The sequence below is a fragment of the Syngnathus acus genome, chromosome 21 (assembly GCF_901709675.1).
Source record: "Syngnathus acus chromosome 21, fSynAcu1.2, whole genome shotgun sequence".
NCBI classification, from domain to species: Eukaryota; Metazoa; Chordata; class Actinopteri; order Syngnathiformes; family Syngnathidae; genus Syngnathus; species Syngnathus acus.
Genome location: NC_051105.1, coordinates 11,398,051 through 11,419,512, shown reverse-complemented (window position 1 = coordinate 11,419,512; position 21,462 = coordinate 11,398,051). Strand labels below are relative to the sequence as shown.

The 21,462-nt window shown below is 44.2% G+C and overlaps 2 protein-coding genes across 3 annotated transcripts in view; both read left to right on the top strand.

The window, feature by feature from the left end:
• Nucleotides 1-1,406: 1,406 nt before the first annotated feature.
• On the top strand, nt 1,407-2,948 carry LOC119115087 (trace amine-associated receptor 1-like). Its single transcript, XM_037239268.1, has 2 exons — nt 1,407-1,657; nt 1,782-2,948. The coding sequence occupies exons 1-2, from the start codon at nt 1,407-1,409 to the stop codon at nt 2,590-2,592; spliced, it is 1,062 nt and encodes a 353-aa protein (XP_037095163.1). The 3' UTR covers nt 2,593-2,948.
• A 2,640-nt stretch (nt 2,949-5,588) lies between these two features.
• LOC119139893 (unconventional myosin-X-like) overlaps nt 5,589-21,462 on the top strand; it is a 31,231-nt gene continuing 15,357 nt past the window's right edge. Inside the window, exons 1-18 of one of the 2 annotated variants that reach the window (XM_037280954.1) lie at nt 5,589-5,869; nt 11,698-11,796; nt 15,083-15,241; nt 15,447-15,634; nt 15,700-15,834; nt 16,015-16,139; nt 16,248-16,261; nt 16,367-16,451; nt 16,549-16,655; nt 16,971-17,100; nt 17,446-17,564; nt 18,885-19,031; nt 19,108-19,208; nt 19,282-19,348; nt 19,422-19,514; nt 19,888-19,956; nt 21,029-21,111; nt 21,191-21,299. In XM_037280954.1, coding sequence (XP_037136849.1) covers nt 5,849-5,869; nt 11,698-11,796; nt 15,083-15,241; nt 15,447-15,634; nt 15,700-15,834; nt 16,015-16,139; nt 16,248-16,261; nt 16,367-16,451; nt 16,549-16,655; nt 16,971-17,100; nt 17,446-17,564; nt 18,885-19,031; nt 19,108-19,208; nt 19,282-19,348; nt 19,422-19,514; nt 19,888-19,956; nt 21,029-21,111; nt 21,191-21,299 — 1,851 coding nt within the window. In that variant the 5' untranslated portion in view covers nt 5,589-5,848. Of the gene's footprint in view, nt 5,870-11,697; nt 11,797-11,891; nt 11,998-15,082; nt 15,242-15,446; nt 15,635-15,699; nt 15,835-16,014; nt 16,140-16,247; nt 16,262-16,366; nt 16,452-16,548; nt 16,656-16,970; nt 17,101-17,445; nt 17,565-18,884; nt 19,032-19,107; nt 19,209-19,281; nt 19,349-19,421; nt 19,515-19,887; nt 19,957-21,028; nt 21,112-21,190; nt 21,300-21,462 lie in introns of those variants that run through there. The other variant, XM_037280955.1, reaches the window with a different exon arrangement.

The following is a 21,462-nucleotide window of genomic DNA, read 5'->3' as shown; positions in this document are numbered from 1 at the left end:
TTTTGTTTTGGACTTCATTCTACTGTTTTTGTTCAAATCTCAAAATGGCTGCTCCAGCCGCACATTTTTCATTGACATCGTAGCACCAATGTGGTGGGGCCCAAAGTGAGAGTTTTTTTCATCATTTGATTTGATGATGGTGTAAAATGAGATTTGATTAGATTGACGAAAATTGTGATTCAAAAAGTTTTGGTCACATGCAGTCCCAAGAAACCATGTCCCAAAAAACACAGGAAGTCAGTTTGATTCAAAATGGCCACATTTGAGTCTGTTGTGGTTTTTGTCAAATATCATGTAGAGGAAACATGGCAGCAAAAAATTAAGCATGCATATTTTTATGGATCCTTTTCTCTTACCGATTGAACCAGATTTGGCTTTTTTTTTTAAATTTCTTTAAGTTCTGTGTCAACTGTATCAGTTGCCTTGCGTGCCCCCGGAGGACGTCCGCATAGGTTACTGTCGTCCATGTTTTTGTTGCCGGTTCACACCTTGGCCCATTAGCGTGCGATCACGAGCGGCTTGCAATTAGAGGTGTGAAGACAACACCAAAACACATGAGGCAATACTTGTGTTTCTCCCGGCGGAGAGACAGACAGAAGTCTTGTTTGTTTTTCAACAACTAGAAACTTTCAAACTGACCTTTGACCTTTGGGGATTCGTTAGCAACGTCTACTCGAAAACACTCGCCGGCTCTTCATTTTGTCGTCGCCTGGCTCGTTTCATTAAACGTGCGATACAGAAGCCAATTTAATTGTTGTACGATTTCACAGGTTGTGTTGGTCTCCTCTATTGCATGATGAAAAAAGGCGTCAAGTCTATCGGGCAGTTCTCTTGTTCAGACAAATAATTTTTCAAATTTTATTTATTTATTTTTTTATTTGGAACTTTATTCTTTTGTTCAGACATTTTTTTTTCTGGACAAAAGAACTACCCTAAAAGAGACATTATGAACCTTATCCAAATAAAAAAATAATAGGCCTCAAGTTGCTGGATCTGAACCCTGAGGCCTCAAAACACACACGCACGCACACACACACACAAAAAAATGCTGGGTTATATTGGCTGGCGATTTTGGGCCTATTGGGTTACTTTTGACCCAAGTTTGGGTTGATTACTTTAAGATTGGGCTGAAGATTGAATTTGGACAGACCGGATAGCCTATGCAAGTAAATTTAAATGTGGTCGAGGCAGACTGTTGGGTTGGTTATCAGCTATTTTTTGCCCCAGCAAAGCCATCTGACCCTTTTTGGTCATTTGGGAACGAAACTATTTCAGGCTGATGTAAAATGATGATGTATCCACTTCACTGTCTGTACATAGAGTCAGGGTATGGTGCTCATCGTGACATCATACTTTGACTACCTATCACATTTGCTTGTGGGAGGCACCAAGACCATATAAATGAGATGGACACCACAACGGTTTGGACAGGAGGTTGTCGGAGCTTCCTCATGGACACAGAGGACCATCTCTGCTTTCCACAGCAGCCCAACATCTCCTGCCAGAGGCCCTCATTTAATTGGTCTGAAGCTATTCTTTTCAGAGTCGTGCTGCCGCTGGAAAGCATCCTCACCATGCTGCTCAACTTGCTCGTCATCATTTCAATCTCCCACTTCAGGCACATGTTCTTTTTCTGTAAGCCTCACGGTGCTGCAAGGTTGATCTCAGGCTGTTCCACAGCGGTTGTTTGAGTGATGTCATCTGCCGACTCACATTTACCTGGAACGTTTTTTGACACTGTGTTTGTGTGTGTGTCACTGATTGTTTTTTTCTTCTTGCAGGCAACTCCACACCCCCACCAACCTCATCCTCTGCTCCCTCGCCGTCTCCGACTTTCTGGTGGGCTTGGTGGCGATGCCAGGTGAAAGCTATGTCAACACATCCTGCTGGTTTCTTGGTGACGTTTTGTGTTGTCTGTGGAATTACATGCTTTTTATTTCCGCGTCCGCCTCTGTGGGAAACATGGTGCTGATATCAGCTGACCGTTACGTGGCTATTTGTGACCCGCTGCGCTATACCGTCAAAGTTACCATGAAAAGAACTCAACTTTGTGTTGGTCTCTGTTGGTTCTTTACATGTATCTACTGTGGCATCATATTTAAGGACTACTTGGCTCATCCTGGAAAGTTTAACTCCTGCCGTGGAGAGTGCGTCTTGGGTTTTGAGTCTTATGGAGGCATCCTGGACATGGTCATGAGCTTCATCCTTCCTCTTATCATTATCATCACGCTGTACATAAGAGTGTATGTGGTTGCGGTGTCTCAAGCGCGTGTCATGCGCACTCATCTCGCATGCAGCAAAGTAAAACAGTCCGTAAGAGTAAAAAAATCCGAGCTGAAGGCGGCCAGGAATCTCGGTGTTCTGGTTCTGGTCTTTCTGTTGTGTTTTTGTCCGTATTACATTGTCAGTTTGATGGCCGATGATGGGACTCTGGCTTCACTGGCCCAATCTCTTCTTTATTTGTATGACTTCAATTCGTGTGTGAATCCCTTTATCTACGCCTTGTTCTACCCGTGGTTTCAAAGAGCCATCAAGCACATTGTCACTCTGCGCATACTGAAGCCTGGTTCTCGTGAGGCCCACATACTGTAGTCATGTTTAAAACGCTGACACATTTTGGAGGGACATTCTGTAGAAAGGCTTTAAGTCAACATCGCAATTTTATATCAATATTGTGTCCATCATTAAGATTCTGTCATTTAAAATATTGTTAAAATGCAAAATCCTTTTGTCTAATGTTTCTGAGTTCTTTTACAGTATTGTCTAGACTTATCCTGCTCAATAAATCATTGGTCCGATATATAACGAGCAATCAGGAAAATATTAAACATTTGTTTTTAGTGTATGCTGTTAGACATTTGTGTATACAAATGTACAGTAGGTTACTAGTACATTGTTGCATGTGTTTTTTTGTATTTACTTTTAACTGCGTGCTGCCAAGAAATTAAAACAACAAACAAAGAAATAAACAAATAAATAAATAGATAATTTTTATTCCCAGCCTGGCTCTTTTATTTTGAGGTCGCTGTTATTTATTATCCCCCAGTCAACACTGTCTGACACTCTAGCTCCCCCTGCTGGCAATTATTCAATTAAAAAAAATCAAATTATTTTGACTAAAAATAAGATTTCCATCTGTATTTCCAATGATGTGGTGTGGCTCAGCGGCGGTTGTGTGCTGGCATAGGCAAATGGTAAGGTGGTCAAAGGTACTCTTAAAACCTTGAATGTCAGGTTTCTGACGGAAGCCTGGGCTTAAATTTCCCATTTAGCAAGCCATTTTTTTAAAATGAAATTGTGATTAATTGTGACAATGTACTAGTTGAAAAAAAGAAAGAAACAAATAAACAAAACAAACATTCTGCCAATTTGTCAAACCAAGGCAATGTCAACAAACCACGTGACCGCTGTTAACGCCAGGGGAGGAGAGCAAGTGAGTGAGAAATGCCAGAGAGACGATTTTTATTTTGAACGCTAGAGGAAGGCATTGCCCTTCTAGAACTGATTTCATCATGAACTGACGAGTTCAATTAGCAAGGACAAACGCTTGGTTGCGCTGTTTAAACATTGATTGGCAAAGAGCGATGTAAAGCGATGTGCTCTTTTAAGGCTCTGTGTAACGAACTGCGGAAAAGTCAATCCCAAATCAAATTCCCACAGCAATTAGAAACGAAACACAAGCAAACAGATGAGACCACCGGGTCCACCTGGAGGAAGCGGTAACCAGGTAAAACTAAACTTAATCCAAACACATCTTTTATTTTTTCCATCCAAAACAATGGCGTCCACCTCTCGGACAAACTTGCTTTGCTGATCTTTTGGGTCGTCTTTGTCGTTTGTAATGCTTATCTGGAAATCTGAGCTGTTGGTGATTCACATGCTTGAATCATCTGGGATGAGATGGCGCGTTGTAAAATCACCCCCGCAGGTCTCGCTATCAGTCTGGAGCGCAGGATGAAGAATGTTGAATTGAAATTCTCCTGTGCTGATTCAGGCCTCTGAATGGGCTCTGAGTCACTGATGTGCCACTTCGGTTATTAGCCTCAAAATCCACGTGAGACACAATTAACAGAAGCAAAACTTCCACTGGCATGTTTCTCACGACATGTCTCGTTTGAATCTGTTTAAATAAGTTTTGCGAGTATTCCTGGTCGGGAATTCGAATGGGCGTGCCACTACGGACACAGAATAAACAAACAGGATGTGGACAGCGTGTGGAGGCATGAGAAGAGCGCTGGTAAGAAGGTTTGCCATGAATGCTGGCGGTAAAGATTTGTTGTAAAGTCTGACCGCTTCCTCGACGTTAGTGCTATAACACAAACACAATGACGTAATATTTCATTCTTTATGATAAATCGTATATTTACCCTTTATGCTTCTTTGTGTCCGGTAGAAATCAAAACAGCACAAGCGACACCTCTGAAGGACAAAATCAATCTCATTATTATTGATATGCATTATTAGACATTACATGTCAAATGACATCACCTTGTTATGATTCCCAAAGGAAATCATGTAAAGTGAGGCGCCCGGTGACATCACAAATGACAGGAAAAGGCCAAAGAAAAAGAAAAAAACAAGAGAAATGCTCATGTTTAAAATTTGTTTTGGAAATGGATAAATTGCACAGGTCAAGTTAGAAAAAAAAAAGTGTAATGTGCATTAGCTGCAGCTTTGTTAGTCCCCCACTGCTGCATTCAAGCATGAATTATTGAAGGGAGCAGTTGATCAATGACCATAGCTGTTCAATAGTCTCCCGTCAGCACATGCTGCACGTTTTATTCAATCAATCCAGTTAATTGATCTGATCTGGTTAGTAACTGCAGGCAATAATTCTAAAGAGCTATTTGCATTGCTGCTCACGCCACACGTCTGCTGTTTTTCTTCAGTGCATTATGTCACATTAGTCGTTTTATTTTCGTTCGGGAGACAGTGAATTGATTGTGAAACGATCTCCACGGGCTTCCATCATCTGTCTTTTTGCTTGAGGTTTGGCTGCTGGCGACTCTGCTCGTGGCCGCTTGCCACAAATGGACCTCAATGCGGTACCGCCAGGAAGCGGCCGCAGCAGTCCTCTACATCTGCATGCCTCCTTGTTTATCTCAGTGGAAAATATTATTATTATTATTATTTTTTTTACAACTACGGTGGAACTGCTTCAGGTGAATTCCCATAAATCGCATCATTAAAGTCTTTAATGAGAAAATAAATGTCTAAATTGGACGTGCCATAAAGAAGAGTGTTGATAACAAAAGGAAAAAAAAAGAAATCAAGCTGTGGGCGTGTCCGCAATTGAAACCACACCCAGCTCAACTGTCAACTGTCAAACACACTTCTACGGAGTGTAATAAAGGAGTGACCTCCTGTCTTACATTTAAAAACGCGCACAAAAAAACACTCCTGCCTTTGTTGATCTCCCAAATAAAGAGGGGAAGCGTGCACACTTCCTCGGCTCCCATGCCGCTGACCCATAAGGCGAGCGCTTTACATTTGAACCATCTCAGCTTTCGTACTCTCATCCTGGTTTTTCCCCGCCTGCGCCCCGCCTCTTTGCATAATATGCCGGTGGCTTCCAAATGAATGGCACAACACACACACATACGCACACGTACACACTTCTTTACACAAAACAACAATAACTCTAAAACGTTCTCCTCTGGTCCACAACCGGGCAAACAATACTGGAAGTTATCCGAACCGAGCCGGACATGTGTTTTTGTCACCCAGAAGCTTCGCAGCCGGCGAGGGACAGGAAGAAATTTGAAATGGAGTGAGGCTTTCCTCACGTCATCGACTGTGGTCCCCTCAAGTCAGACTACAAAGGGGCGTCAGGTCGGACCTCGTCAAAATGGATACATTCTTCATGGAGGTGAAGTTTCTCATTTCTTTACGTATTAAAAGTCATTTTTGACTTGTGACTGAAAAATATTTTGAAAAAAGTGACCATTTACTCAACAAAATCATGAACATATTGTCTCATTTTGTCTCGGGACAGCAAGTGCGTGTTTCTATATGGTTGGGACATAAAATGTCCTCCAATTATGGCTTGTACTCGATATACATCACACAACAATTCCCTTCAATTGTGCTCAGATAATCCCATTACAGACTAGCAAAGCCACATGACAATATCAATGTACTTCATGTGTGCCACTTTTGGACTGAATCATGTTTTCCTCTGTTTGTTATTCAGTAGTTCGGAGCAGTTTGTCAGTGGATGCAAGTCGGCTACATGTGTCATCTGTAGGGGGGTGCCATCATTGTATAGACTCGATGGGTCACTCGGTTCTGACTCACACAAGCAGTGATGGGAATGGGATGTCTGATCCGATGGGCAGTATTGTGGATTTTGACATGCCTGCCTCACTCAGGTTGGGGCTTTGGATTGCTTGTCTCAGACCTTCCTGTGTGGATGGAGTACTAAATCGCTGCGGTTTGATACCACTTCAGTTTCCCTGACCCAGAACAATTAGAGCATTCACTCTCACCCCCACTTAAGGGCATTCTGTCCATCCACACTGGTTGGAGTCCACACCCGCTCCACCCTGCCCTGCCTTTTAACCTCTGACTGATGATATACTGGGTGCCGATTTGTGTCTTTCAGCTCCCCGTGGAGGAAACGAAGTCTTTATAGCCTTTGTCAAGCATCCTGTCGAGTCGCTACATTCAGTTCTAAACTTGGCGAGTCCGAGGCCTTTAAAGTGGCAGCTGCCTCACTCTGTGAAGCTAAGAGAAGATCTTTGCGCACCCGCAAACGTCCTCCTAGCAGACCCTCGCATTGCAGGCCAAATTCCTTCCCCCTGAAGGTATTCCTACCCCCGACCCTTGAAATTCCCAGCCGTGCCGGCATGTCATCCCGTCCCGTGTAGAAGTGCCACGGTCTTTGGGTTACCGCCTGCATTCTTCCCATCCCGAAACATTCGGTCCGGTCGGCTTTTTTTAAGCTCGAGCCGTGCGGATTAAAATGCTTGCGAAGAATTTTGTTATAAAAATGGTAACTTAACGCGCTTGTCATTTGCTCCAGCTGTTGAAGCCATCTGAGATCACGGCGACTCCACCTCGGGCGAGGAAGGGAGTCAGGAAGTGAGGCGAGGATGCGAGGAAGGAAGGGAAGGAAAATAAAATGGCAGTATTGTTGCTTGGGAATTTTGAAATAATGTTTTTTAAATCTCAGACCAAACACGGGGAGTTTTTCCAGACCCCAAAATTATATTGTAGCACCATTTCATCTTTTTACTTGACCTCTTCTACAATTTTCCTGGTCAAACATATAAACAAACAATTCACAATCAAGCAACAGATCAATCATCAGATGTTTTTGAGGTTGGCTAGCTGGTATTTACATTTCCGGCATCTGTGACCTGACCCCCGCCCTTTTATCAGCGAGCCGGTCAGAGCTGCGATAACCTCCCGCTGACTCCTTGCAGTCGGTGTTAGCTTTAGCCCTCTGCAAAATGTCATCACCCGACTCTTCTATAATTAAAGTGGCTGCGTTTGTAACGATAGAAAAGTTCATTGATGCTATTTATTAGCTTTTGATGATGGAAACAGAGTAAACGTGCGGAGTGACGCTTCAGTGTTTTCACAGCCATGTTGACTTAACCATTGAGCCTAAATACAACTGAACTCTATACTGCTATGCTAACCACACTATGAGAACCAATGAATAGAAAAAATGGATATAAAAACCAAGACGCTTCGGGCTGCACTCTGATTTCAGTTGGCCCCAAAAAAAAAGTAAGGAAACTAAATTTAAAAATGTTCCTACAGAGTATATTTGAAGAAGATCGCATCATGACCGAAACCCGTAATTATCCGCTTGAGGTTGTAACTTGCCACAGTGACGTCACAATTTCAAATCCCCGTACTGCTGTGCTCGCTTTCCGATTAGTCATTCTCCGTTCGATGCCCTTAAATGGGCTTTGCTGGGATGCTGCCGTGTCTCCTAACATCCATCCTTCCTTTTCTGACTGTGTTGAAGCTGAAAGACAAAAAAATAAAAAAATCTAGACTGATATATTCAACGTTAACCTTTAATCCATCCCTTTTCAGCAATGTCAGGCCGCTGTACCGCCCTCTGCTGGCTACTCAAATTGACATCAAAGTGCCTTCGGGCTCCCATTGTCCTTTTCAGCCGACAAAAATCCAAAACAAAGATTCTTAAATTATAAAACCATGCACTAAAGAATCGCTGGCGAAACAGAAGAGCCTGCTTTAATAAATAGTGTGAAAGCGGATGTAGTCTTAGTTGGGTTGATTCTTAAAAAAAAAAGGATAGATGTCCGCTAGATTTGCATGCCGTGTGTTTATCCGGGATGCTTAGCCAAGGAAAATTAAAGTCGGTATTTACCGCAACCTCGCCTGGCACACTAAACGACTCTTGGCCTCGACCTTGCCTGACCGACTCTATGAGCTCGTAATAAGAGTCCAACTTAAATCCCTTCTCGCGGTACAGCTTAATAATAGCCAGCCAGTGATTACTGCAGTGGATCGGCCCAGATGCCGACTTTCCCTTGGTAGCCTCGTCGTGGGTGAGACTTATGGAATATGTTGTGTCTCATCGCTCTTGCCTGTGCTTTTCATTTTCCGATGATTCCGACTTAAACGGATTAGAGCAACGGGTGGGTACCGCGTTGTAACCCACATTGTTAACCTTGCAATTTCATTTTAGGCTTCAAGTTGGGGTTAGAAGTCCTTTGTGATCACATATTGCTATCTGGAGAAATTAGCATTCACCACTAGATGGCGATGTATTTTACACACTGCCCCTTTAAAAACAATGACAATTTTTAAGAAATGAATTAAACGATTAGGCTCTCCAAAATAATCCATTCCTTCTGTCTACGTATTCTCCAAGGCATCGCGAATGACAGTCGACTTGCGCTGTCAGACTCCGATGGGGGAGGGGCCGTCCAACCCCTTGGACACACCCGTGCAGATGACCTTATTTGCACGCAACTGCTTGCCAGATTGTTATTGTTTCATCAGTATGTTCATCCAATTGCTTCAAAGCAGAACAAAGTCAGATTTTTTTCATATGAACATTTTGTGCTTACTATGTCGACTATCATTCTATCTTAAGGGCTCAGCGGGGGGTTGCAGACAGCTTCTAAGACCCCCAGCAGACTGGGGGAAGCCCTGTTCCCCGCGGGGCTCCTCCTCCTCCATTAGCTAATTTCTCATCAGCTGCCTCCTTCATCATCTTGACTTTATACAGCAGATGTTGGAGGTTGCTTTCAATCATCTGATTTGTTCAAGCAGCCTAACATCGGGCCCACCCTTGAGCCGTGCTAGAAACAAAGACAGACTGATTTATTCTGGGTAATTTTCACTCGTCGGTAATTTGATGACCTGGAAGACCTTTTGCCCAGTTTTCCATCCCAGCTAAATTCGGCCTACTCGGTTAATCTCAGCTCTCACTCAGCATTCCAAAGATCTAGGTGAAATCCTGACTTCCTGCTTGACAACAAATAAACAAACCCTGCATTCTTTTCAACGACTTCAAAATAGTCTGCAGTTTGTAATCTGTGCAGAAATTATCATTCTGATCAAAGATAGAAAACCTGACCTGTTATGAAGGCATTTAAATAAAAAAAAAATACAAGTATGCTTTTTGTTTCAGTTTTACTGCTCGACTTTGTCCGGTCACATGTCAGAAAGATCCAAAGAATGGAATCTGATCCCGCTATCTTGTGGATCTAACCCTACGGGGAATCGTCACATTGGCTTTTTTTAATGGACACTCGTGTGCAAACCAATTTTCATGTCAGAAAGATCCAAAATAAGGCAACTTATTCTGCCATCTTGGGGATGTAGCACAATTGAGAATTCTCATGGTGGCTTTTTAATTTCACCCTTTTAGCTCCAGGCTGGATTGCACACAATATATTTGTCCACTTTAAACCCTTACGGTCACTTTAATGCTCATTTTCAATTTGTATTGTTATGATAATACCGTCATGCCTCCTTCATCTTTGCTATGGAGTCAGCGGCTAGCTCATTAGCATTATCATTAGCATCTATTACTCATATTTGAACTTGGTTGACTCGCTTTCTTTCTTTGTGTTGACTTTTGATCCGTTCACCTGATACTTGTGTCCGCGGGCACCTTGTGCTGTGTAAGCACTAAAATATTCAAGGCGCGTTCGTTAGCACTCTCCAGATGGCTTGTTATGCTAGCTAGAAACTGTAGAAACAAAATTCTTTGGCTGAGGGACCATTTAGGCTTCGGGGACTCGGATCACTCTTGTGAAGTCGTCGTGTCCCTCCGCCTGTACCGTGACATGCAGTTTGAGGAATGCAAGGCAATCTCCAGCTGCAAACATCTGTTGAGCAGAAGCAAGTTTGCGTTTCCACCCCACTTGATGATTGTCATGTTTGCAAGAAGTGGTCTTCTGTGTTTAAGACAGGAAGGTCATCTAGGCCACGCTACGCTATTGACGTTGGAGGCCCGGGGCTGCTTTTGGCATGTGCCCATTGTCTCCCAGCTGGCTTCTGTTTGGGATCTTTCCACCTGGTTAACTTCCGAGCCGCCTTTGTCCCGACTTGGTGACAAGGACTCTTTATGAAGGCTGCTACAAGGGGGAGGAGTTTGGTCGGAAAGAACCGTCTGTTGCAGGGAGATGGCGTCAGACTGTTGTGATCACAAAACTATAAAAAAAGAAATAGTCACTCCCTTTAAAAAACAACTTGATGGTTCTACACATTTTTATTGGGTTGCAAATGTTTGGAAAAACCTGCCAAAGCGTTTGTATTCTCTTCAATGACCCAATGATTACTGTCCAGAATCCATCATCATCAAAGACTCAGCGTCAAGACCCGCAAAGCCCCCCGAGCTTCCGAGCCTGTGCAAAATGTTTTTCTACCCGCAGCAATTTAGGACAATATGATCCCGTACTTTCCAGTTACATAACAGCACCTGATTGTCTGTGGAATAAATCCCAATCATCTGGACTCCAGCGTGAAGCGGCTTTTCCCCTGAGTAGGCCAGACACGGCGAGCCGGTGCCGGTCACAAACCTCGCAACTGTAATTGTGGATTTTGCGCACAATTCAGAATGAGACATCCTTTTTTTCCCCCCCATCCCTTAGTCTCTAAGCAATTGGTTGTTTTCAGAAGTCTGACGTCATATGTTTTGCCCCCGTGGATTTGAGTCGTGCACACGTGGCTGCTCCTTTTAAATAGTTAATGAGGATTGATGTCTAAAAGTGGTGACCTTGTCTCGTGTTAGGTTTCCAAGTGGAATTTGTGCATATTGATCCCTTTGCTTTTTATGCTCTGTTGGACACAATTCCCTTTTGTTCTTCGGTTCCTGCATCTTGGAGCTGATGAACAACAACGTTGACTATCAGGTGAAAAATGCACATTTGTTTGTGACCCCGGCAAAAAAAAAAAGCATTGTCTTCCAATCACTGGGAGATGTTTTCCAGGTCTATAAATGCATCTTCCTTTGCGGTGAGGAAATGACAAGCGCACTTGATAATTCCTGTTACTGCACTTGGCGATCGCATTGTTAATTCATGTCTGGGAACGCCAGGAACTTATCAGTGATCTGACTCACTGGAATCCGATCTCAAACTATCGCGGAAATTACAATGGCACTGCCAATTAGGCCTGGAATGACAAATAAATAACTTGAATTACTAAGTCCAAAAAAAATGTATTGATTGAAGGTGTTGATTAAAAACGATGTTGCAGGGCTCCCGTTTGTGGCTGAGACATCACGAGCAACTCCTCCCATGCACCGTCAGCTCTTGCGATGACACATCGCTGGACCTCACCACGGACTATGGAAAGGTAAGAGGCCGGACAAAATGGCTGCCTCCTAGCGTGTATTTAGGAGGCGGGTGGAAAGTTCACGTACGCGTGCTTTACGTTCGCCCGCTGCGGGATCAACACCTTTTGTGAGCCTGTGGAGAACGAGCTTATCTGTCCGTGTCTGGAGGAAATCCTGCTCTCCCCGCGCTCGGAAATGGAGGGAGTGCAGTGAGGATGGATGTGTGAGAAATAGCTTTGAACAAAACAAAACAAAACGTTCATGTGTGTTCTCTCCCTCCTTTTAGTCTTTGTTGTCTAGTATCCCACAGTTTTTTGGCAAAGTAACTCAAAACTATTTCTCTCCACGTGATCAAAACTTTTTGTTTCATTTCTAAACTTCAACCGGAAGTAACAATAAATAGCCGGCAGCTCCTTTTTTGGAAGAATTGTTTACAGTCTGCCAAGCTAGCGTTAGCATTTTTTTCCTAAATAGGCCGACTGACGCTAAAAAGTACTTCCTTCCATTAGCTGGTAAATTTAATTTTCCATCCTCCATTTGTGTTTTTTGAGTGAACAGACTCACTAAACTGAATTTACTTTGTATAACACACCAATTAAAATAGCTTTTGTTTCCATTAACCCTCCTCCCCCAAAGTTTGAAACCATTTAATCGCCTGTGATGGACTGAACAGAACAGTCAAAATTGCAGTCTTGTCTTTCACACTAACAACAGGAAAGTGAAAGAGTTCTTAGTCAAACATCTCATTTGAGCTCCTCTGAAGTCCTGTCTTGGACTCTTTTCACACACAGGTGCTGTTAGTCAAAGCTTGTTTTGGTAAATGCATCCTGGCAGACCTTCAGGGCTGTAATAAACCATCACCAGTGGGTTGACTGGTGCTGCCGGGTGCCTAAAGTGCTCATCTTGCAGCTTCCCTAGGCGAGCGCGTCTGGCCTTTAATAGCCTGACTCGGCCGCTGTCACATTAAGCGGCATATCAGCATTTGTCATTGTGTCGTAGACTCCAGCCAGAGGGATCAGGTGAGAGGATACAAAAAGCTAAGAGGTCTTGCGGTGTGTGTGTGTCTGTGTATACTCATACGTCCATCTGTCTATGTGTTTTTTAATGTGGGCAGATGGTTCCAGCTAGCTGGATTAATAATAGCGTCTTTGTTATCTGGAGAGCGGCACGCACAAACAGTGTGTCAGTGGTCACCTACAGTAAACTAAATTTCATTTTAGATTGTTTACTTCTTTTCTACTTTAAACATGGATTTATTCTTGGAACACACTTTGCCCAAAGATTTTACAATTTCCGACAAAAGTGGTGTTAAAAGGCCAAATTGCCAACCAAGGATGAAATTGGGATTTACCCCTCCTCTCTCTTGGAATATTCAGTGGCGCTGCCCGGTTGAACAAAGCAGCAGCAGTAACAGGGTGTGGTTTCACCGGGGCAGGGAACAAAAGACGACGTTTCTACGGGAAGCCATTTGAACATTTATATCCTTGATATCCAGTCCAAGATCTATGTCGTTGTAGTAGAGCGCCCATTGTTCTTGCTAACAAGACAACTCAGCACTCCAGTTGAATTACTTGTCTGAATTACTTGTCTTGTCACTTTCACCCTAATTTTTAAGAAACAAAATATATATTCAAGACCAAAACGGCTAGGGATGGTCAAACCTAAACTCCCGCTGGGTATTCTGCGATCCTCTCAGATGTTTTAAGCGGTGAAAAAAACACCCCGAGGCTTCCCAAAGCTTGTGCTGTGAAATCCGAACACAACTGCGGATCCACAACAAACACTCGCTTGAATTCAAAGAGACACCAAGTAAAAATGATTGAGTCGATGCGAAGTGTGTGTCAACGGCTATGAATAGACATTCCTCAACTTGATGTTTAGATTTGATTTGTTTTCACAGCGAAACCTGATCATATCCTCTCACAGTTATTTGTTATCCGGGATTCGTTTGTTTGCTCACTCCGTGCAAAAATGTAAGAATGTAAAGAATTTTAGGAAGTGGCGGATGTGCCTTCATGAAGAGTCCATTTTGTAAGCACTGATAATCGCATCAGTCACAGACAGTAAGTGATCTGACTGAATGCTAAGTGACTCAAGTGCTACAAGGTAGCTAGCTCGTCCACTCATTTGTCAGTTTGAGGTAAAAAGGGTGAAATATTTACACAAAGCTGCCTGTAAATCTGCTGGCGGGATGACATCATCACAAATGTTGTCTTTTCCTCCCTCTTGAGGTGGTTCTCCTTCAAATCCTCCCACATGACCGATTTGTTATGGCTACTTTTGGCTTCGCACACGCCCGTTCTCCAGTAACGTGCTGCCTAGAATTACTCAACCACCGGCGTGGGAGAACATATTGCACATTCGAGTTTGTGGTTTTCAAACTTTCCGCATTGTGTATCACCTAAAAAAAAAAGTTAGCATCATAATGACCTACATTAAAGTATGAGGGGGACCGGCTGCCACGTGTGTGCCCTCCAGTTCAAAATGTGATTCAAATAAAATCATTATTTAAAAAAAAAAAAAAAAAAAAAAGACCAAGTGGTGGAGCGTATGGACATATAGCGAGGCCTAACATAATTTTTTTATTCTCTGCAAAACACAACCAATACTGGAGTAAAAGGAGCTTCAAGAATAGTCTTCTGCTTATATTATGTGATATACTCCCCTCTAGTGGCCAAAGCGCACACAACAGAAGGAGCAGTACAATGTCTATAAAATTCCAATCATGATGCACAAACTAATTTGTCAATTTCTATTGAACTAATTTATAGCTGTTTGTGTTTACAAAGTAAAATACTGTCCAGTGCTATTTTTGTAGTTACTACATTTTTGGATGGTGTTTTATGAAGCTCTCCAACGCATTATTGGAGGCTAGAAATATCTCGATAGACAAATCGATGACGAGCTTATCAACAAAGCAGAGTAGCTTCATCTCTTATTCAAGGCAGCCGTGGCCAGTCGATATCTCGATTTATTTCCTCCTCAAAAGACCTCCCGAGAAGTTGATCGGCAATCGGCCGCACTCAGCAGAATCTTTGAGCCGGCCGTCAGGTGGCACCAAGTCCTTTTGTGATGACTCGGCAGACTTCTAATCTAAAGCCAAGAAGTCTGCTCCCTGCTGGGATGGAACCTGGCCGTAATGCCCCGAAGGAAAAAAGAAGCACAACTCCGGCCGAGACAAAATGTGACATTGTGGGCTCGAATCTCCTCTCCGTGTTTTTTCCTGGTCGTCGGTTCCTCTAATAAATACCGGGCAACGTGTTCGGATAGATGTCAATTCTCCATCTTTTGTATCTGCGATCCCAGGTGATATACCTACAGAAGACGGAGCTAAGCAAGGACACGGCCTACTCGATGCACCCCAGCAGCGTCCACGGAGTGGAGGACATGTCCACACTGGCCGAGCTACACGAAGCCGCCATCATGCACAACCTCTTTCTGCGCTACCAGACAGACAAAATCTATGTAAGGAACCATGTTGGAACACGTTGAGTGAGCCGGGTCCCATATTGCAAATGATTGCCTTCCTGGAATTGGTCAATGTTGCTTCCATGATACAATGGAAATATACATTAGCACTTTCTATTTGGGTATCCTTTTATTATTGTTCCGTGTCCATTAATAATGTAGTGCAGTTGAAGGTGCAACTAATGGTCTCCACCCCCTCCAGACCAACATAGGTTCCATTCTGGCGGCCGTAAATCCCTACAAGCAGATTGCGGGCCTGTACGACGGCGCCTCTGTGGATTTATACAGCAAGCACCAGATGGGGGAACTGCCCCCTCACATATTTGCCATCGCCAACGAGTGCTACCGCTGCCTGTGGAAGAGGCACGACAGCCAATGTGTGCTCATTAGGTAACCACAAAAGCCACCGCGTGAACCCGCTGCGCTCCGAGCTAAATGTTGCCCAATCTTGTCAGCGGCGAGAGCGGGGCCGGCAAGACGGAGAGCACCAAGTTGCTCCTCAAGTTCCTCTCGGTGATGAGTCAGAACTCAGCTGGTGCGCCTCCATCGGAGAAGACCACCAGGGTGGAGCAGGCGCTCATCCAAAGCAGGTAGAAATGTTTTAGAATTTAGCAGAAAGGAAAACTGAGCCTGTGGTGATTTTGGTTGTAATTCCAGTGTTGGCCACGAGATGCAGACGATGATGTTTTACATTGAAAATTCCAATTAAAGTAATTTTTCGAGTATCCTCCACTTGCAGAGTAATGTTTTGCTGTGATTTGTCTCACCAGTCCAATCATGGAGGCGTTTGGGAATGCCAAAACGGTGTACAACAATAACTCCAGTCGCTTTGGCAAGTTCATCCAGCTCCATTTCTCCCAGAATGGAAACATCCAGGGAGGCTGCATCATCGATTGTATCCTTCAACACTTTATAATGTTGGAAAAAAATGCTGTCTCTGTGGAATATGTCTTTAATCTCGAATAGGCATTTATTTGCTATTCTTCTTGACTCCAGTCATCAGATTTGCTGGAAAAGGTAGGCATGTGTTGAAAGCTCTCACCTGAGGCAACCAGGAAACCGCGTCACAGATTAGAACATTTGATTAAATGCGATCCTCATCATCTGCTCTCGCTTCTCAAGAACCGAGTGGTGCGTCAAAATCCCGGAGAACGGAACTACCACATCTTCTACGCGCTGTTAGCAGGGGCTGACAAAGACCACAGAGGTTGGTGGAAATTTCTGCTTGGAAGATTTAGGCCTGTTTTTATTTCTGCATCGTTTTTGTAACCAATTAGGAATCCTTTTGATGTCTTTTGTCGCAGACATGTACTTGCTTTCTGACGGTCCCGAGTCCTACCACTACCTCAGCCAGTCAGGCTGCGTGCAGGACAGCAGCCTGGATGACAAGCAGCTTTTTGACAGCGTCATGGTCAGTATTCCACCACCAGGGGGCGCTACAAGCCTTGGTTAGATGTTTAGAAGCACGTTTGAAAAATGTTGATGGGACATGGCAAGTTTAAAGGGGGGAAGGCAAAATATGTTACATATTTTATTTCAATAGGGTTAATTAATTAATAAGAGCTTTATTAACTATTAATTTCCCAAGTATGCATTGAAAGTACATTTGATTAAAAAAATAAACTTGTTTTTCATTCTAATATTGTGATTTATTATTTATAGTTAATCAATCCTGTTATTTTGATTGTATGGAAGCACATCATGGCCCTTGCGTGTTGCGACACAGGAAGCGCTGCAGGTGATGGAGTTCAGCGAGGAGGAGATCCGAGATGTCTTCAAGCTGCTGTCCGCCGTCCTCCAGATGGGGAACATCGAATTTATGACAGCGGGCGGAGCTCAAATCACATCCAAAGGAGGTAAGAAAAGAAAACCGGAGGAGTGCTGTGTCTGCCTTCAGCTCTTGAGTTTGATCGACATGGCAGCAACAGTCCTCAACAGGCTGAAACATGAGCGCCATTCTCTTTTGTTCCCCGTTCGGCCTCTTTTCCAAACATCCGAGTTACCTCCTGCTTAAATAGGGAAGCAGTCTTTATCCTCAAACTTCTCTGCTAATAATAACAGCAACACTTCTTGCCTCGATCACACCCAACGTTTGCTAGGCCACTTGTTGCTAGGCAGAATTCCTCAGACTCAAGCAGAGGTGTACTAGTGATCAGCGATACTAGCTTGCTCACACAACCAATGTGTGTGTGTGTCCTCAGTGGTCAGTAACGTGAGTGAGCTGCTTGGCTTGGACTCCTTCCAGCTGTCTGAGGTGTTGACCCAGCGCTCCATGATCCTCCGAGGAGAGGAGATCTGCTCTCCGCTCACTGTGGAGCAGGTAACGAACAACTAATATTACAAGATCTAATGAGCTCCAACAAGAAGTTAATTAAAGCAAAAAAATATTGAATTGTGTACATTCTTTTCCGCCTTTACCTCAATGACACCTCTCTCTCTCTCTCTCTCTCTCTCGCGCTCTCTCTTTTTTTTTCTGGCTCTCACACACTTCTATTCCCCCCCTTCACATGGCTTGCGTGACTCCCGGCCATTTCCTGCTTTTTGTCTGCCAGATTCCCGGCACAATGAAACCGTGGCGATAGTGATCTGAGTCAAAAGCACAATGAAGCTCATGATTGGGGGATTGGGGGTGAGGTGGGTGGCGGTGGGGGAGGAGGAAGGGGGGGGGGGGTTGAAGTTGGAGACTTCTCCTCACAGTGTGCCTGGCATTGCCTCAGTTTATGATTAATGAGGCCTAATCTTCATCAGCATGTTCTAATAATTGTAATTTACTTCAGGGCAGAACTTTAAAGATTGAAAACAAAACAACAATGATATCCCATATTAACAATTTGCCTTTAGGAAATTATATAATTGAGATAAACAAGGAGAAAAATGTTCCATGATGATAGTTTGGATGATGAGAATGAATTCTTTGAGCCCCGCCTTTGTCTTCTCAGGCTAGGAAATATGTGAAGGAATGGTTTTATTCATACCACAAAAAGAGCTCATTTGCCAAACGGAACAAAGACACAACGCTGTTGTGTGCTGCTTGTTCTGTCCGCCCTTTGAAGCCGCTCCTCGCTAAATAGCCAGCTTTATTCCACTGCTGGGCCCAGTAAGAAAGGCCCCCTTTTGCCATTACGCAGGGGTCTTCCAACCTACGAACCCCCCCCAACCATTCCGTGAACCGAGACCCCTCCTCCGTCCCTCGTCCGGGACAAACGGCCATTCTTCTCCTCTCGCCCATGTGACGGAGATCCCGGAGCCACCGGCTTTCTTTTCACTGGCAGGAGGTGACGGGGCATGATGGATGGCGGCCACCGTTTCATTTTGGACCCAGAAACAGCAGGCGCTGCGTTTATACCAGTTGGTGGGCTAACGTTTGTGCTCACGGGCCTCATTTGAGGTTTAAAAATGACATGCAGAATCCGTAACCATAGTTCCTCTTTCCTGACTTGAGTTATTTTATTATCCATATAGATGAGTCGGCATAAAAAAAAAGTGAACTCTCATTGTGGAGATGAAGGCACTAAACACGGTGGGCTGTTGTGAAAACAGACAATCCTGCCCGCACAGCAACTCACACCACACAACACGGCCGACCTCTGGTAACCTCGGGTAACCTGGCGCTAACCGGGCATGTCCTCGTGCCTTTCAGGCCGTGGACTCGAGGGACTCTGTTGCCATGGCGCTGTACTCCCAGTGTTTCTCTTGGATCATCATGAAGATCAACCAGAAGATTAAAGGCAAAGACAACTTCAAGTGTATCGGCATCCTGGATATCTTTGGATTTGAGAATTTTGAGGTGATCAGAAGTTGACAATTTCTTTGGTGTATTTTCATTTCTGTTCTTTATTTCAAGCGTGCTCCTGTTCTTCCAGGTCAACCGCTTCGAGCAGTTCAACATCAACTATGCCAACGAGAAGCTCCAGGAATATTTCAACAAGCACATCTTCTCGCTGGAGCAGCTGGAATACAACAGGCAACGTGATGTTTATTTCAAGCAGTCCACAATGAAACGGCAGCTCGCTCATTTTGTCACGATGTGTCTTCAGGGAGGGCATCCAATGGGAGGCCATTGACTGGATGGACAACGCTGAATGTCTGGATCTCATTGAGAAGGTAGAGAAAGACTTTAGCTTATCTCTGGTTCTGGCTGTCACCTTTGACCTTCTGCTCTCTCCTTGTCTTTTAGAAACTGGGCATGTTGGCTCTTATCAACGAGGAGAGTCGTTTCCCCAAAGGCACCGACTACACCCTCCTGGAAAAACTCCACAGTCGACACGCTGTGAGTCGGCTGACACGCACGTACACCTTTCGTATCTTTCACGCTTCGCCAGACGCTAAGAAATGTGCACGCAATTACGTAAAATGATCCGAGGGGGCCTCGGGAGTGTAAAATCGCCTTTTGCGACGTCGGACGAGTGCTTCACATGCACTCACTCACTCACTCACGCCCGCCTCGCCTTTCGTATCGTCTGGCTCTCGCATGCGAGGCCAACAATGCTGAAATGTGAGCAGCCTGATCAGCTTTGTGCACACAATAAAAAAAAAAGACGGAACAGGTCGAGCCACAAAATAATATTCTGGATCAAAATTGTATTGTTTTTCAAAATCGTATTTTGTCACGTTGGTGTTGATGTTTTAAACTCTCTTGTCAGGCAAACCCTTACTTTGTGAAACCCAGAGTGACCGACCATCAGTTTGGCATTAAGCACTACGCTGGAGAGGTAACACACACACTCACACACACACACAATTTGCTGACGTTAGTACTCCACAATGGCGTTTACAGCATGACTTGGTCTGGCCTCTAATGACATTTTTTTGTCTTGAGGAAGAGGCGGAGCATTCAGAGGAACAGATCAGTGCGCTGAATGAAATTACTTCACTACGTTAATTGATTTAAATTGTCTTCCATTCCTGAATGCGCGGCTTTGTTAAGTAGTAATTGCGCCCAAAAAACCCCCCCAAAAAACAGGCTCGAGCACGATTTCGAACTACTTTTTAGCTTGCACTATCCAAGTGTAAGGAAGCTGGAGGATTATTCCAAGAGGTCACTGATCATTTGCCCCCCACCTCTTTCCATCCCTTCCACTGTGTGTTACATGCCTCTCATGTTAGTCGAGGAAATGACTGCAGCCTTCCCTCCTCTAATTGAATTATTTGTTCTATGCCTTACCCTCAGGTTTGAACTTTAGCACAAATCAAAGCTCTGAGACAGAGTATAGGCAAACATCTCATGCATAGCAACAGATATTGTTATATAGCTAGCTAGTAAGCTAGTCACCTGCCTACTTGATTTTGTGTGTAATTAAATGGACTGAACCTTAAAGCGACCCACAGGGAGGACTCCTCTGTGAATTCTAAATGACAGAACATCAGTATGGATCTCATGGCTTCCCCTGGAGTCAAGAAGGGGAGTGAGGGATTGTGGACTTTTTATTGGATTAGCTCGCTTGCACCCACGCACGCACGCACGCACACACGCACGCACACACACGAACTCTTGTTCTCAATCAAGTGTTTTTTGTAAGCGTACGTGTACGGTTTGGATTGTGAGTTGAAATAATCATCTTTGTTTCAATCTGGGCGCATTACTGTGGTTCCGGGAGCAAGCGGCAGTGGAATGCCGCGTTGCTAAGGCCCGATTAAACTCGACATGTGACTGCATTAACGTGCATGGGCCGCTCCTCTCTTGTGTTTTTGTATACAACGTGGCTCAAATAGGAATTCACAAGCTTGCACTATACACCATTAATATAACAGCAGTTTGTCTTTGACCAAATGTTTTTATTTTAGGTGCTTTATGATGCACGAGGCATCCTGGAGAAGAACAGGGACACCTTCAGGGATGACATATTATTCATTCTCAAAGACAGCAGGTAAACAAATACTTTGCTTGCAAATCAATCCCGTTTCGCGGTGGAACGTTTGGCATCAGCGAGCAAACTCTTTCGTCAGGCTCGACTTCATCTACGACCTCTTTGAGCGCGTGGGCAGCAGGAATGGAGAAGAGACCATGAAGATGGGAACCGCCCGACGCAAGCCTACTGTCAGCTCTCAGTTCAGGGTGGGTCGAGATAGACACTCTCCAAAGATGGATGGTTAGCACGAGCAATGGATAGATAGATCGCTAGCTAACTAGTGCCGCTTGATGGATGGATGGATGGATGGATGGATGGATGGATGGATGGATGGATGGATGGATGGATGGATGGATGGATGGATGGATG